The sequence below is a fragment of the Alligator mississippiensis genome, chromosome 7 (assembly GCF_030867095.1).
Source record: "Alligator mississippiensis isolate rAllMis1 chromosome 7, rAllMis1, whole genome shotgun sequence".
Lineage (NCBI taxonomy): Eukaryota > Metazoa > Chordata > Crocodylia > Alligatoridae > Alligator > Alligator mississippiensis.
This window is the reverse complement of record NC_081830.1, coordinates 10799149-10815876: the sequence shown is the minus strand read 5'-3', so window position 1 is coordinate 10815876 and position 16728 is coordinate 10799149. Positions and strand designations below refer to the sequence as shown.

Below are 16728 nucleotides of genomic sequence, written 5' to 3'. Positions count from 1 at the left end.
GAAATTCTTCCTTATGTCCAGCCTGAAACTGTCTTGCTGGAGTTTATGACCGTTTGACCTTGTCATCCCTTGGGGCGCTCTGGTGAACAATCGTTCCCCCAGATCCTCATGAACACCCCTGATAAACTTATAGGTGGCCACCAGATCACCCCCGAGCCTGAACTTTTCCAGGCTAGAGCCCCATAGCTCTCAACCTGTCGTCATAAAGTATTTTCCTGACCTCTGATCATGCGTGTGGCTCTTTGGACTCTCTCAAGCTTCTCCACATCCTTTTTGAATTGTGGAGCCCAAAACTGGACCCAGTACTCCAGCTGCATCCTCACCAAGGCTGAGTACAATGGGAGAATGACATCCCGGGATTTACTTGAGAAGCATCTATGGATGCAAGCCAGCGTTTTGCTCACTTACTAGCCACAGCATCACATTGAAGGTTCATGTTCATCTTGTGGTCAGTCATGACCCCCAAGTCCTTTTCATTCGTAGTGCTAGCCAGCATACCACTGCCAAGCCTATAAGGATGCTGCAGGTTTTTCCTCCCAAGGTGGAGAACCTTGCTTTTTTCGGTGTTAAACACCATCAGGTTCTCATCCACCCATTTCCTGAGCGTCAAGGTCAGCCTGGATCACCCTCCTGTCCTCAAGTGTGGATGCTTTACCCCAGAGTTTGGTATCATTGGCGAACTTAGCCAGTCCGCTTCTGACTCCAATGTCCACATCATTAATGAAGATGTTGAACAAGAGCCTGGCTGGTGGGGCTGGGATCTGGGTCCCATAGGAGTGAAGCTGGATTCCCATGGCCCTAGGTCCTCACCAGCATGGCATGTCAGAGCCCCAGCTTCCCCCCTTGGCCCAAAGCCAGCCCAGGTCAGGAGGACTAGCTGTGGCAGAGAGGGACAGATATACCCCATGGACATTATAGTCATTTTTGGGATCAGGAAGAAATTTATTCCCTGGTCAGACTGGTTTGGACCAGAGAGGTGAGGAGGTTACCTTCCTGTGTAGCAGAGGGCAGGGCCTCTAGCTGGGATTTCTCGATCATATATTAACAACCTTTTTATGGAAGCAGGACACTGGATGCTGTGGTTCCCCTGCTTTCCCTGTGGCAAGTCAGAGCATTGTCTTGTGCTGTGTCAGGGTTGACAGTCATTGTACAAAGAGATGAGATAATGGATTTGTCTGGGTTGGTTTGGATAGAGATAATACTGCCTCAGGCAAAGGGCTGGGATACATAACCTCTAGAGGTCCCTTCCAGTCCTACTTCTCTATTCCTACATGGGCAACCAGCACCATCCCCATTCAGCTCAGAGATCAAGACACATGTGGGCCAGAGGTCAGTCCCTACCCCTCCCTGCATAGCTACAGGCTGCAGGAGGGACTGGGAGGCTTTAATTAAGGTCCATTAGCGGTGGGACCTGTTCAGTGTCCTATCTCCATGTCACCCTCATCCTCATCAGCGCTGAAGCCAGAGAAGCTGACAGGCTGGCAGCTGAGGTCACACAGGTTGATGAGGCAGGCAGTCTGAGTTGCACTGAAGTCTGGAACCGTCACCAGCAGCACTTGCTGCCCATCTCTTCCTGCGAGGCATCGGGGGCAAGAGATTAACTGGGCAGCTTCGTGGGGCACCGACTGGAGCTGAACCCCACCACAACCCCCTCCCCTGGGTATGGAGGGCAGTGCTACACTCTACAGCAAGGCAAGGGACACAGTGACAGCTGGGGGAAATCAGCAGCATGGCTCTGCAGCAGCCCCATGGTCACTTTTCAATTTGATTTCTTCTGCCTGGGACAAGCACCTGCCTCTATACACAAGGAAGGAGACCTGAGCACCTAGACAGCTCTCTGGGCCCAAACCCAGGGGGGCTCTGCCATACCCAGCCAGAGCCCTCTCCACCAGGCCCTCCCTCTGTCCCCACCCCTGGCCAGAGGCCTTCAAGTCTCACCTTTGAGCAGCTTGGAACTGAAGAGTGGCGCGTTCCCGCAGAAATAGACGTGAGGGCAGTCGGTGAAGATGAAGGGGTCTGACTTGTAGAAGGGGTAGCAGCCTGCGAGGCCAGGAGAGGGCTTGGAGCCAGGAACATGCCCTGTTCCCCACCACCCAAGTATGCCCCACGTGCCCTTCACAGGCCCACATCCAGCGGTACGACAGCAGAGGGGCAAGGAGTCATGCTGTCATGAGAGACCCCTCTGGAGCCCAGTGGGGCGTGGGTGCATGCACAAAGCCGTCCTAGCTTTCCTGTGCCAGTAAGCAGGGCTGAGTCTGAAACTCAGAGGCTGAGCCACTCCTGTGGCAACTACCCTGCTGCACGGCAGTCCTCAGCGTGGGGTACACAGCCTGCCAGCAGCCACCACAGCCCCACAAAGGCAGGGATGTGTAGCCCTGGTAGCTCCTGCCTGATCCAGCCCTATATGGAGATGCCCCAAGGCAAGCCCCAGAGGGCTCCTTCCCCACCTACCAAGAGTGTCTGGCGCTGTGGGGCTGATATGTCCCACACACAGTGTCCACTCGAGTATCTCCAGGTAGTCGTCCATACTGCTGTACTTGAAGATGTCGCTGATGTTCTGGCCGGATGTCCCCAGAAACCTAGAGCGAGAATCAGGAGGAAACCAGGCTGCTTGCAGCCCCTCTGCACCTACCAGGTACCCATCCTGTTCTGCCTGGCCCTACCCAGCCCAGCCTTGACCTGCCCAGGGACAGCCCCTCACCAGACCAAGCTCTTTCCCAAACCCCTGGCAGGGATCTCACTGGCTTCCCTCCGCCCTGCAGTTGCCAGGGATTACCTGACCCCGTCGATCTCAGCCTGGTAGGGGTTGGTGACTAGCTGCAGGGTAGAGTAGGTGCTGGCCAGGGGCAGCATGCAGCGATGCAGCGGCTGCTGGGGCAGTGTGTAGTTAGTTGGGTCAAACTCGCCAGGCATCACGTCCACGGGCACAGATGTCTGCAAGCAGAGAAGAGGCAGAGCCATGCCATGGTGTTAACATGTTCAGGGCACGTTTGGGTCCCAGTGTGAAAACAAACAGTTAAAATTCCCCTTAAACAAAAGCCCCAAAAAGCTTCAGTTTGTGGGGTGGGCAGAAGCCGAAAGGGAATTGATTTTGTTGTTCTATTTATTACTTCCCAACACGCTGCCTCAGCGACTGATGGGTTCGATTACTGCGGCTACCCCAGTGGAAATCACCAGCACGTGACACATGGAACCTAGTGTAAAGCTGTTTCATTGCAGTGGAGGGACTCTTGGAGAACAGGAGACTGGTCCAGGCGCCCAGAAGGACATTAAAAGACCAGGTAAAACATCCCAGCAATGCTGTCAGAAGCAGAAAGGTGACACGTATGGTGTCCAGTGTGTCTATGCAGAGGGGTCAAGAGAGAAACAGAGGCAAAGGGGAGCCCCCACAATACAGCTCTAAAGGGGCCTTCAAAGGAAATTCAAAGGGAAAAATCCTGGAATGAAAAGTGCTTCTGTTAAAAACTGCTCCCCCCTGTGGAAACTTTGGTCGAAGCACCTTCTCTTGAAAAATACTGTTTGTGTGTTGATGAAGCCAGCATCAATTCAGTGAAAAAACACATATGAGGAAAAGTTTTTGATCAGTGTTACTGGTCAGGAGTGATGGTTCCCACCCCCATCCCTTCCTACGCCCTTCTCCCCTCCTCTACTGCACAAACAGGCCCCCTTTGCCCAGCACCCCTGCCCTCCAGGGGCACTGAGCCCTTGCAACCCCTTAGCCTGGCTCCTGCTCTAGGGAGGACTGATTCCTTCCAGCCCCTTCCGCCACCTTCACACAAGGAGACCTGGCTCCCCATCTCCATGGCCAGCCAAGCTCTCCCAGCTGCCTGCCCCAACTCACACAGAGCTGCAGCAAGATCTCATCCAGCATCTTCACAGCCTCCACGCTGGCCGCCTGCGTCTTCTTGGTGAGGTACTTTGCCTACAAGGGAGAGCAGAGACCACTGTGAGTGAGGAAACTGCCCCAGAAAGTGCATGTGCCAGGGGAGCAAGGAGCAGACCTCTTGGAAGGCTCCCTCCAGTCTAGGCTGTAGGCATGCGAGGGGACAGTGTGTACCTCAGTGGCTTCCCAATCTCACTGTTTATGCATCACCTGCCCTCTAACCTTGCCTCGGGGCCTCCAGAGTATGACACAGGACATGGGAGACATCCAAAAGCCACAGCATCTGCCTGCCCTCAGCACACAGGACAGCGCCAAGCCCACATCCCCCCAGGCTGCCTTCACAGTTTGCCTCGCCCAACTGATTCTCCCACAGCCAGAGGCCAGTGCCCGGCCCATACCTTGTTGATGGTGTCCCTGTTCTGGGTGCTCTGGCTGAGCAAGTTGCCGGCGAGGATGACGCGGGTGATCTGGGCTGCACTGCTCTGCTCACCCTCAGCCCCCAGCTGCCCTGTGACCACATCCACCAGCAGCTGCATGCTCAGGAGGCTTTCGCCACTCCCACTGCCCAGCCCCAGGCCTGACACCAGCAGGACAAAGCTGAGGAAGGGGATGAAAGGCGGGCTGTGAGTGCTGCGCCCCATGAGCACCAACCCCTCAGGCACATGGTGCACTGCACCCCATGATTGACTCTGCAAGGGGACCAGAGAGAAACCTCCAGCTGCCATTTCAGGGTAAGGCAGGAAAGGAAGGAGGGGGAAGCTATCAGCCACTCAGCCCAGCTGGGGGACAGCCTGGGTCAGCCCCCAGTGGTGCCACAAGCTGCCATGTTGTGGCACACCAAGTCTGCAAAAGCTGCCAGCATCATTCCTAGCAACGGGCATCTTGGAGGGTAGAGGGCAAGGCCCCATCTACACTGACCGCTCACCAGCACGGGTTTATTTCAACCCACAGCATTTCCTTCCTGCCTTGGCTTGGAGGTATGCAGGCCTGTTCCTTAAGGTCATGTTGGGCCCATATGTCTCTATAGAGGCAGTGAGCCACCAGCACCCCCCATACAGCCCCTGCTTCAAGGCACAAATCCAACCAAGCTCCAGGAAGAGGAAAAGGCTGGAGACAGCCCCAGCCCTCCCTGCCCACAGGGTGTCCAGAGTGAGGAGGCTCACTGGTTGGTGCTGGGCCCACGCATGGGCAGCTGCCGGGGCAGGTCAGCAAAGCAGTGGTCTTCTACCAGGAACTTGCCATTGTCCTTCTCTGAGCCGTAGATGGCGAGGATGGTACCTGCGAGGCACAGCCCGAGAGAGAAGACATTGTTATGCTGGTACCCGCCCCATAACGGTGCCCTCTGCTTCCCTTGGCCTGCCCGGATCACTGCCAGGTGCTCTGCTCTCATAGGAGCACTAGATATAAGCAATGGCACTCTCCCTCCTCATGCTACCAACTGCCCAACGCCTGCACAGCTCCGAGGGTTGTGCTGACTCAGCCAGGGCAGCCAGTGCTAGCCTGTCCCCAACATGCACCAACTGCCCTGGCCCCAAGCTACTGGGACCTTGTCGCAAAAGCACCCTTGTCTCCCACACCACAGCCACCCATACCTGTCACCAGCTTCTGAACATCAATGGTTCCCTCCAGCTTGATCCGTTGCAGCTCATCTTCCAAGATGAGCTCGTCAGACTGATGGATGTACTTGGTGCAAGGTGGCTGGGGCAAAAGGTTGTGCTGCAGAGACAGGGCAGGTGTCAGTTAGAGTGTGGAACTGTCCAAGGCTGCCTTTCTTCCCACACTGCCCCAGAGCTTCCAGGGCGAGGCACACATGGCTGGACAGAGACATCTGACGAGCCCCCCGGGGCCTGCATTTGTAGCTGCCTGCTCTATGCAACCACCCTCTCTTCCAATGGTACAGTTTTGCATGAGAGGGGCTTTCCCGGGCCTTTGCTCCCCACAGTTCCTCCCCTCAGTTGTTTTTCCCCTCACTGTTCCCTGCGGTGCAGAGAACATGCAAACATGACTTGGCTCCCTACCCCCGGAGGAAGTTACTCATCTGCTCAGCATCCCCCTAGCCCCTCCCCCACCAGCAATCTTTTACTGGACACTCCCTGCAAATGTGCTTGCAATTATTGCCCAGGCAAGAGCGTGGCTCTGTTTGAATGGGGCCTGGCTGAGACAGTGCTAATTTTATTCCCTCGCAATTCTCGCCTTGCTCAGACCTGGCTTCCCCGGGAGGCTGAGGAAGAGACTGGGTTATTTTAAAGGAGCTAGCACTATCCACAGGTTGATGAACCCAGCGCATTCTGGGCGTTTGGTCTGTGATTGGACACCAGATGCACGGCACAGATTTAATGCACCAAGGGAGTTCACTGGTCTATGGGACAGCATCCCAGGACTATCCTCCCATAGCAGGCATCTGCTGGCAGCCCGGTGCTGACTGTTTGGTGAGTCCATCAAAGGTGTAAGGATTTAAAAGGCACACAGACCCCAGTCCTATCCCCACAGGGCTCTACAATTGGGTGGACAAGGCCCAGAGGAGGCCCAGACCTCGCTAGGATGCCAGGTAAGACACACATGTGTAGATCTGTTGGTGGTGTAATAACCTTTCTCCCAGCTGAACTAAGTCCGATGGCTAAAGAGCCACTGAAGGAATGCAGCTTGAGGATATTGAATACAACCAGTCACAAGCACCTGACGGGAAAGGAGCCAATTCCAGTCAGAGGAAAAGCAAGGGGTGCACAGGTCTGTTGTGAGAGGGAGGCCTACGAGATCCCAGCACAGCTGGCACAGGGCCCTCAGAGACACCAGGTCAGACAGAGTCAGCCTCAACAACACACCAACGACACACTTAGGAGCATGTGCAAAGGGTCAAAGACTCTAAAAAAAGGGACTCTTGGGGTAAGAGGTCCCCTCTGTACCCTGACAGGATGTGTGTCTTGACAGTCATGTCCTTGTTTAAAGCATTTCCTTCTGTGCTGCTAAACAAACAGGCTAATTGAGCCCCAGGTCCTCTGTTCTCTTTGGACCAGTGGGAGCAGGGCATTAGGGTGGTAGCAGCCAGTGCAGAGCTTTCAGAGAGAGAAGGGATGTGTCCAGATTCCCTGAATGAGGGGACAAATCCAGAGCAGCTCTGAATGCATTCTGCTCCTCCCTGTCCCCTGTGCTAAGAGCAGACAGGAGATAAGGTGCTTGAGAAGCTGAGAACTCAATGGAATGTTTCTCAGAAACATGCTTCTGGGCCATGCTGGTGCCAGTCATACCTCTGAATACCCTCCGGCAATGCCATCCAGCCATTACCTCCTCGCTGATCTCTCGCAAGATGGAGGGCTGCAGCTGCATGGACTTGAAGAGGGTTCCCACCACACAGCACTTCTCCCCAGCTTGCAGCTCACACAGCTTCCTCATGGTGATGCCGCTGCCTGTGAGGGGGAAAGGAAGAGACAACTCAATCTCTCAATCTCTCAGCACCATTTGGTTACCTGAGGGACAAGAACGTGGTAATGGCAGCCCTGGAGGAGACAACCCCAGCCAGGGGGTCAGTGACATCTCCAGGGAAAAGAACCCAAAATGCCAAGGGGAGCCATGAGGTGCTGCAGGAAATGGACCGAGGCAGAACAGGCTGGCACCAGCTGAACAGGACAAGGAGAGCCAAGCTACCAGCAAGCTCTGATCTGCAGCAGCTGCCTCCCCAGGATGTGCCAGGACCCACTCAACTACGGCAATACCTCTCACGGGCTTGGGAAGGGGACCCTCAGGCCAACACGGCTCACTCTGCCTCAAAACCCAGGAGAGATCTTAGCCCAGACAGGCAGCATCTCCCACTGCCCAGATTCCCCACCATGGGCTCTGGTGAGTTCTCATCTCCTTATGAAGAGCCTCTGATGACATCTGGGAAAGGCCCAGAGCACCCAGGTCCCCAAAGAGAAGGCGCAGCAGGCAGGAAGCCCTGAAGGGCAGACCTGCAATACTGAGCTAGTAAAGCCGACGAGCCGAGAGAGCTGGGAGGTAGCAGGGCAGCCAGCTGGGATGCGCCAGAAGCAAAATGTCTTTTCACCTGTGCTCCTTGTTGGGAGGGGGGCCTGTGTGCTCCTTCGAGCCACCCTGGAGCGAGCGCCTGCTCCAGTGCATCCCAGGGCAGAGAGCTGCCCCATCCCAGCCTTGGGCACAAACACCTCAGCCATATACAGTCTAGTCTGCAGGAGTTAGGGGGATCAGCCCCCAGTGCACCTCACCTGGGGACACCCCTGTCCCTAGGGCCTGTCAGACAGAGCTGGGTGCCCCAGAGCTGGGCCTGGGACAGGATATAATCATTGCAACAGGCCCTTCTGGCCTGGGAAACTATGGATTTACAGGCTTTTCCCTGTCAGAGGAGATGGTGCCCTCTCGTGACAGCCAAGGGCACTGCACCAGAGAGAGGTGAAGGCACCGGCATTTGGATTCATGCCCATTAAAAGCTGACTCCCCCCAGACAGGATCTCTGGGCAGACCTCAACACAGGAGCCTGACAAAAGACACAGGCTGATCTTGGGAGGCTGCTGCTTCCCTGCACCCCTAAGGGCTGTTGTTGGTTCAGATGGCACTGGTCAGGCTAGAAGACATGGTCCCTGGCACCGGACAGCCATCTCAGCAGGGAAGCCAGAGAGGGAGATTCCCCTAACTATAGAGGCCTGCCCAGAGGCTCCCAGATCACAGGCTATTTGTCCCCTGCCCATACAACCCCGTAACAAGAAAGGGGGAAACGTCACTGACAGAGGTACTAAGGTCAGAAGGGAACATTAATGACCAGGCTTAGAGCCGGGGATTCCTGTGAGCTCAGATCTTCACATCAGCATCTGCCCCCAGGAGATGGGAATTGTTGGAAAACCACCACACATTACACAGCAAAGAACCAGCGGCAACAGCATCACCCTGAAGGCATCATCCAGCCTGTGCCTTATGAGACTCCTATACCACCTCACTTAGCCTACAGCAGCAGGACACAGGGCTGCAATGAGAAAGGTGAAGCTAAACCCCCAAGGGAGGAGGAAACCACAGAGGCCCCTGTGACATTCTCGGCTGATGTTTACCCCAGTCTTATAGCTACAAGGGAGCCGCAGCGTGGCCTGAACAAGGCTCCAGTGTCAGGCAATGAGCCGTTGATCTTCAGCTCCTGGGTCTGGTGTCAGCTCAGGAGTTGCTTCATACGGCGTAACAGAGAACAGGCACCAGCTGCACCTGCAGCTATGAGGTGTTCTCATGGAAACCTGCCTTTGAGAGGCTCCCTGTGTTGAGACTCCGTGCGCTTTGCCAGGGCCTGACCCACATCTGCTATTCCCTCGCTCCCGAGTGCCCGTCTCGGACTTGAATGGCACCTTTGTGACCACAACAAACCCAGGCTTGTGTCCCTGCCACGGACCAGAGCAGAGTCAGTGCCTGGCAGCTGCAGGCATCTCCCCACAGCGCTGATGGCGGCACTGCCCAGCCTCTGGGGTCCCTGGCACGGAAGAAGCCTGGTCCGGGCAGGAATTCGGCTGGCAGCGCATCGCCTGGAGAATGCCAAGATCCCCGGGGGGCTCAGGTGCCTTTCTGCGGGCTTGAAAGACGGGAGAGGTCTTCAGTCCTTCAGCAGGAAAGAAGATGCAGCTCCAGGCTATCAGGGTTCATGACAGGTTCCCCGGCTGGCCTGGCACACCGGACGCCGGCAGAGACAGACCCGCAGGCTCCCAGGGCAGGGGTCGCTGCCCAGCGGCCGGGAGAGCGGAGATGCGGACTCACCCCATTTGTGCTGGGCCCGCTCCTCCAGCATGGGCCGCATCTGGATGAGGCGGGTGGCGTAGATGTGGGCGTACTGGCGGCTGAAGCTGCGCTGACCCAGCCGGAAGGGCTCGGTGCAGTCGGTGTAGGTGGAGACCGGTGCCCTGGCGAAGGTGGAGGGCTCGGCCGAGGGGGGGGCCAGCAGCCCCTGCGCCGTGGGGGCCGCCTGCTCGGAGAACATGGCCAGGGCTGGGGCTGGCTCCTGGCTGGGTCCACAATGCTCTGCCTAGGGCAAGAAATAAAGCTCCAGTGTGTTGCTGTGGCTACGGCATCGCCCCTCACCCTGCATCCTGCTCCCCGCCCCGTGTGCCCGCACCCCACAGCGGGGTGCCCCTCACCCCCAGCCCAGCCCCGTGCTCCCGGATCGGGGCCAGGGGGCACGTACAGGACCCGATTGGCCTGGCGGGGTCAGGGGTCAGAGGTCAGGGCTGTGGCCGGCCGGCCGCCGCCAGCGAGCCCCAGCCCCATGAGTGGTTCGAAAAGGCGCCAAGGCCTCACCCGGAAGCAGCCCGCCCAGCCGGAAGTGACGAGGAAGCATCCCCGGGAGCGGCGGGGTCGTTTCCCGGGAAACCAGCCGCCGGGGATGCCGCGCCGGGGGCGGGGCTACCGGGAAGGGGCGTGGTTTATCCGCAGCTGCCGCCGCTTCCGGGAAGGGGGCGTGCCCTCCCGAGCAGGGACCGTAGCTGCGGGGCGGGGCCTTCCCGGAAGTGGGCGGGGCTTCCAGGGCGTGGTCCCACGGGCGTGTGCACCTCCCCCTTTCCAGGGGCGGGTCCCGCAGCACGTGGAGCCGGGTCCGGTCCGCGCGTCACCGCGACCCCCGCCCGGGGCAGCAGGACGCCGGCCTGCAGCTGCCAGGTCCCGGGCCCTGATTGGCAGCGATAGGCCTGGGCCCGCCCGTGCATCAATCCTCCCTGGGAAGGGGCCGCGGGAAGCCGAGGGGCTTCAGGTCTTCTCCAGAGAGACCAGGGCGCGGGTTGGGCAGGGCTCTGCCGCGGGACCCGCGCCTCGCCAGGGCCAGCCGGCGACGCCCAGCCGGCTCCCAGCCCCCTCAGCAGCCCGGGTGCGCCTGGCTGGTGGAGGGGCTGGTGAAGGAAGGAGCTGAGGCCTGGGAAGCCGCAGGCCTTGCATCCTGAGGGGTTTCAGCTGCGTGGCGCGTCGTGCAGGAGGAAACCAAGCCTTGTGGGGGGCCCACGTCCCCGGCCAGGAGCTGGGAGCTGACTACGCTGCCCTGAGTGGCCCTCGGCCCTCTGCCAACCCCTATGCTCAAGCCATAGGAGAGGGGGTGAAAGGGACAGACCAGCCAGGGGGTTCCTGGATGTAGCAGCGACAGGCGTGAACGTAGCCCCTGGCCCTAGGGATGCATGTCATGGCGGCCCCAGGCCTCCACGGCTAGTGCTGGCCTTGCTGGGTGTGACGGAGAAGCCATCGTCCTGCATTGTGTCACTGGGTTGCTCACGCCGCCCCCGCCCGCCTGCCCCAGCCCCACGAGAGCGGCAGGCTGCAGAGACGTGACAGGTTTGGTGCGCCCCTTGCCTGCAAGCCACCCAGGAAAACACACCTCGATGCTCTGCAAAGTTTCCCAGCCGCCTGGGGCTGAGCTGTGGTCCCCGCGGGGGGCCTTGGTGACTCACGCAGGCTGGGTAGAGGGGGCTGTGGGCTCCAAGGATGAGAAATGGTTTGTTAACTGGGCATATCCTCTCCCCCAGCATCAGCGCCCCTGCACCCTGGACAGAGGGGCTGATGTGCACTAGGATCTTGCTCTCTCCTTTGTGCACCATGGCCCAGACATTAAGAGAGCAGCCTCCTCCATGCCAGGCTGTCTCCCCCCACCCCACCCCACCCCACCCCCAGCAACTCGTCTGCTACGTTCTCCCCCCTCACACCGGGTCTTTGTTCTCATCTGTGGTGAGCTCCCCAGCGGAGAGGTGTGAGGCCGGCCAGGAAGGAAGGGGAGGGGAAAGCCCCATGAGCTTCAAACACACCATTTTAGGGGCTCTCTGCTTTTCAGAGGCTCTGACTGGCCCAGCTGGACCCCCCTGCCTCCCACCTGGGGCTATAAAGGCAGCAAGGGAGAGTGCCCCACCAGTGGCAGGGCAGAGACGCACCAATGGCTTTGGCACTGATCATCCCCTTGGTCCTTGCTGTGGCCACAGGTAAGAAGTGAGGGCAGGGAGGCGGAGAGGGGCTGCTTTTCTGTCTCCCCCAGAGATGTGACCCCAGTGTCAGGCCATTGTGGGGAGCCAGGCAGGTGCCACAAGGGGCTTGAGCTGAGCTGAGAACTGAAATGTGCCCCTACTGCTCTTTTGGGGAAAGAGAAGGGCACGAGTACTGCAGCCCTCCTTTATCGGGCACTGGGCACGACCAGTCCTGGAGCCTGCCAGGCTGGGCAGTGGGATCACAACTGGTTTGATACAGAACCATAACGTGCCTTGGCGCCGGCCAGGCCAGGGCTCAGCATTCACACTGGGGGGGACTCCAGTTCCTTCCACTCCTCCAGCCTGCACTAGACCAGCACGGTGCCTGTTAGGGGCTGCACCAGTGGTTTTCATCCAGGGTGCCCAGTTACCCAGGGTGCAGAAAGATCTTAAGGGTGCCTTGTAGTATTGGCACGGTCAGGTGTGCAAACACCTACACCCAATTCACAAACGAATTCCAGAAATTTCCGAATGCATCCAGAGCGTCAACACCATCCTGACCTGGTGTGTCCTGCTGAGCGCTTTGCAGCAGAAGAGTCGCTCTGGGATTTGCCCACGGTGCAAATATAAGCCGTAGCTTTGAGCTGGCATTGTCCTAGGGGACCTTGAGTCTGAAATGGTTGAGAACCGCTGGTCCGGAGGGACTGGACAGGAGGTGGCGGCCAGTGCTTACAAAGTCCCCTCTGTGGAAGCAGGGCACAGCCACCAAGGAGGAGTATACCTGCTTGGCTCGCGCTTGCAGGGAAGCAGTGAGGAAGGCCAAAGCAGAAACATTACTCAGGCTGGCAACAAAGATTAAGAGTAACAAAAAGTCCTTCTTTGAGTACATAGGGAGCAAGAAGGTGGCGCAGGGTAATATAGGACTGCTATAGGATGGACTAGGGCAACTTGTAACAGAGGATGAACAAAGCTGAGCTCTTAAATGATTTATTTGCATCTGTGTTCCTGGACACAGATACAAACACACCTTCCAATGAGACTTTAGTTTGGCTTGAGAGAGATACCAATCTATCAGTGGTTAGCGCTGACCTAGTGAAAGGGCACTGGGAGGGGCTGGATGTATTTAAGTCGGCAGGCCACAATGATCTTCACCCAAGGGTACTAAAGGAATTGGCCGGTGTCATAGCGGAACCACTGGCGCAACTGTTTGAGTGCTTGTGGCACTCGGGACAGATCCCAGATGACTAGAAAAGGGCCAATGTAGTCCCTATTTTCAAGAAGGGGAGGAAGGAGGATCCAGGTAATTATAGGCCAATTAGGCTCACCTCTATTCTTGGCAAGACCTTAGAAAAAATCATAAAGGATCATATTTGTGGGGGGCCAGCAGGTAATACAATGTTAAGGGGCAACCAGCATGGTTTATAGTGGGCAGATCCTGCCTGATTAACCTGGTCTCTTTGTATGACCAGATCACAAAGTGCTTAGTTGCAGGAGTAGAGGTAGATGTTATTTACTTGGATTTTAAAAAGGCTTTCGATAGTGTCGCACCCAATTCTTACAAGTAAACTAAGTAGCTGTGATGAGGATTTTTTCACAGTCAAGTGGGTGGAAAACTGGCTTATGGGATGCACCCAGAGAGTGGTGCTGGATGGGTCAGTTTGTACCTGGACAAATGTGGGCAGTGGTGTCTCCCAAGGCTTTGTCCTTGGACCAGTACTGTTCAATATTTTCATCAGTGATTTGGATGAGGGTGTAAAAAGCACTCTGTCCAAATTCACAGACACCAAGCTATAGGCTATAGTAAACACACTAGAGGATAGGGAGCAAATTCAGGCAGATTTAGATAGACTGGGGAAGTGGGTGGATCAGAATAGGATGCAATTTAACAAAGATAAGTGCAAAGTGCTGCACCTGGGGAGAAAGAATCACCAATACACCTATAGACTGGGAAGTACCAGTCTAAGTGGCACAGCAGTGGGAAGGGGTCTCGGAGTCATAGTTGACACAAAAATGAACATGAGTCGCCAATGTGATGAGGTAGTAAGTAAGGTTAGCTGCACTCTTTCCTGCATTAGCAGATGCATCACCAGCAGGTCTAGGGAGGTGATACTTCCCCTCTATGCAGCATTGGTCTGGCCACAGCTGAAGTACTGCATCCAGTTTTGGGCGCTGGACTTCAAGAGGGATGTGGATAACCTGGAAAGGGTTCAGAGGAGGGCTTCTTGTATGGTTGAGGGCTTACAGGTAAGATCTTATGAAGACAGATTGAGGGATCTGAATCTCTTCAGCCTTCACAAGAGAAGGCTGAGAGGTGATCTCGTGGTTATCTACAAACCCATCGGGGTGGTCAGCAGGAAATAGGGGATACTCTCTTTACCAGGGCATCCATCGGGGTTACTAGAAACAACGGCCATAAACTGAAGGAGAATAGATTTAGGTTGGACATCAGGAAGAAATCCTTTACTGTGAGGGTTGCCAAAATATGGAATGGGCTTCCAAGGGAGGTGGTGCTGTCCCCTACCTCGGCGGCGTTCAAAAGGAGATTAGACAAGCACCTGGCTGGAGTTACTTGACCACAGTGCTCCTTCCTGCCCAGAGCAGGGGGTTGGACTCGATGATCTAATAGGTCCCTTCAGACCCTAGAAATCTGTGAAGCTGGGACTCATCTATGCAAATGGACCTTGAAACGTGGCTTGGCACTAGCTCGGGGGAGCAGAGGGTGCCTTCTTTGAGGGCTTCCTCAGTAGCTTGCAGGCTGCTCCCATTTACCTGTTTCTTTGGCAGCATCAGCCCAGCTGGACCAGGTCCCCGAGAGATGCCTCCAGGGCCCGGCATACTGGTGCCAGGATGCAGAAACAGCCACTGAGTGCCGGAAAGAGCAGTTCTGCTTGAGTTTCTGGGACGCTGTTCTGGTGAGGGCTCATGAGCGTGTGGCAGGGCTGTGACCCCTTTAGATGTGCTCCGTCCAGCTCCCTGCCACTAAAGCGCCTGCTGTTTTGCTGCCGTGGGATGCTGTACTGGGTGGTCCAATGGTCTGACCCTGTGTGGTCCTGATAATGGCCTTTCCCCAGTGGCAGCTCCCCTTCCCCCTTCAGTATCGTCCGTGTGCAGCCAGGGCCACCGGGCCATTATCATTCACACCCAGCCATCCTGCTGTCACACTTGCACGTTGCTGTGCTGACCAAAGCGGGGGTACCACTACGACTGTGCAGACTGGGCTGCTGGCTCCAGATGGGCGCATCCACCAGAGACTGAAGGAAGAGTGGAGACCACCCCCTCTCCCTCCCAGGGCTCCAGCAGTGAATCTGGGCCAGCCCTGGCCCGAGGCGGGGCAGGAGGAGGCTGGGGGGAGATCAGGGTGGCTGCAGGGAGGTTGATACATCAGGTCCCCTTCCCCCTGTCTGCCAACCTCCAAGGAGCTGTGAGACAATGGCTTGTGCTACAGCCATCTTCCACTCACATCTCCCCCCACCCCGTGCTCTCTCCTCCTAATCCCACCCACTAGGCCTGAGCCCTTTGGGAGGGCACTCGCCTGTCAGCTCCAGCGCTGGCCCCGAGGGGGATTCAGGCCATGAGAGTCCTTTGGTTTTGCTTGACAGTGGGATCGGCTGGAGGAGGGAGCCCTAATTCCAAAGCGCAAGAAGCCGTGCGCCATCTGCACCAAAGTGATGCAGCAGCTCCAGTCCATGGTGGGGGAGGATGCTGACGAGGTGAGATCCTGGCATGGGGGGTTAAGGCAGGGAACGGGGGCCAATGGGAGGAGGCAATGGAGCCCTGGATGCCCCCCAGACACTTGCAAGGCTGTGGCTTACATCTGGGCTGTGTCTCTCCCCCAGGACACCATTCAGAAGGCCCTAAAGACAGTGTGCAAGGCATTGGGCAGGCGCCTGGTCCGACCATGCAAGTCACTGGTGAGGAAATACAAAGACCAGATCAGTGACGCGTTGCAGAATGGCAGTGATCCCCAGGACACCTGCACCGACCTGGGGCTCTGCTCGGACTCCAGGGAGCTGCTAGGTGAGAGAGTGCCCACAGGTGCCCCTGGACAGGGAGGAGGAGGGCAGGACAGCCTGGCTGTGATGTGAACCCCTTGCTCTCCCTCACAGATGACCTGAGCTGATGCATTCCCCGAAGGATGCCCAGCCTTGGCTCCCCACTCTCCACGCTGCTGCAGACTGCCTGGTGGAGCCGGCTGGAGCAGGCCTCAAAGCATCACACTGGACAGCTTGGTAGGCAACGCCTGGCTCCTCCAGGCTGGGTACAGAGGGACACACACCCGTCGCTGGCCCTGGGCCCTGCCTGCTTCTTGGGGGCTGTGGGAGGGGTCTTCAGCCTCAGCATCCATGGCAATTGCCATCCCAGCAGGGATCTGCCCATGGGCATGTGCTCCCTAGGCTCAGTGGGACACTGGCACTGGCTGAGGGATGGGTGAACAGGGGACCAGGAGAGGGGGCAACTCTGGGGCATGGCAGCAGAGAGGGGCTTGGTGGAGGATTTGACATGGGTGGGCTGCAGGCTGATGGGCTCTCTTGGGTGTCTCCCCCACACCAGGCTCTGTCTCCCCGCATAGGCAGCTGGACCCTGGCACAACTCCCTGCCAGCAGCATGTGCTTTGCATCACCCGTCTCCAGCAGCTTCACTGACTATCTAGGCTGCATCCGAAGCTGGTAACACAGCGAGAGGCTGGGGGGTGCCGCCAGCTGGACCTGCCCCTCCTTCCCCTGCCTCTGGCTTCCTCAGCAATAAAGCACCGTAGGCAATGCAACTCTGGCTTCCTGCCTGTATCCTGCTGGGCTCTTATGGGGTCACTGAGCACAGCAGAGCCCCCGACCCTCTTCACACCTTCCCTGCCCCTCTCTAGGCACTGCAACCACCCCGGAGCTGGGCATGAAGGCTGTGCCAGGGACTGTCCTGCAGCCAGCTGGGCACAGC

The 16728-nt window shown here is 57.4% G+C and overlaps 2 protein-coding genes across 6 annotated transcripts; one reads left to right on the top strand and one right to left on the bottom strand.

Annotated features, from left to right (window-relative positions):
• Positions 1 to 1324: 1324 nt before the first annotated feature.
• POLD2 (DNA polymerase delta 2, accessory subunit) lies at positions 1325 to 10239 on the bottom strand. 2 transcript variants are annotated; one of them, XM_006275018.4, is made up of 11 exons: positions 10160 to 10239; positions 9623 to 9887; positions 7166 to 7287; positions 5476 to 5599; positions 5047 to 5161; positions 4282 to 4480; positions 3842 to 3922; positions 2777 to 2934; positions 2452 to 2579; positions 1939 to 2040; positions 1325 to 1573 (listed from the first exon to the last, which is right to left on the bottom strand). In XM_006275018.4, the coding sequence occupies exons 2-11, from the start codon at positions 9840 to 9842 to the stop codon at positions 1416 to 1418; spliced, it is 1407 nt and encodes a 468-aa protein (XP_006275080.1). In that variant the 5' UTR covers positions 9843 to 9887; positions 10160 to 10239; the 3' UTR covers positions 1325 to 1415. The 2 variants fall into 2 exon arrangements, with proteins under 2 accessions (XP_006275080.1, XP_014460865.1); XM_014605379.3 differs by lacking the exon at positions 10160 to 10239 and adding an exon at positions 10047 to 10153.
• A 168-nt stretch (positions 10240 to 10407) lies between these two features.
• LOC102558807 (antimicrobial peptide NK-lysin) lies at positions 10408 to 16561 on the top strand. Of its 4 annotated transcripts, none has more exons than XM_059730539.1 (7): positions 10408 to 10516; positions 11670 to 11814; positions 14581 to 14708; positions 15396 to 15506; positions 15633 to 15813; positions 15903 to 16025; positions 16371 to 16561. In XM_059730539.1, exons 2-6 carry the CDS (start codon positions 11769 to 11771, stop codon positions 15914 to 15916), a joined length of 480 nt encoding a protein of 159 aa, XP_059586522.1. In that variant the 5' UTR covers positions 10408 to 10516; positions 11670 to 11768; the 3' UTR covers positions 15917 to 16025; positions 16371 to 16561. The 4 variants fall into 4 exon arrangements, with proteins under 4 accessions (XP_059586522.1, XP_059586521.1, XP_059586519.1 ...); XM_059730538.1 differs by having other exon boundaries at positions 16367 to 16561; XM_059730536.1 differs by having other exon boundaries at positions 16348 to 16561.
• The last annotated feature ends 167 nt before the right edge of the window (positions 16562 to 16728 follow it).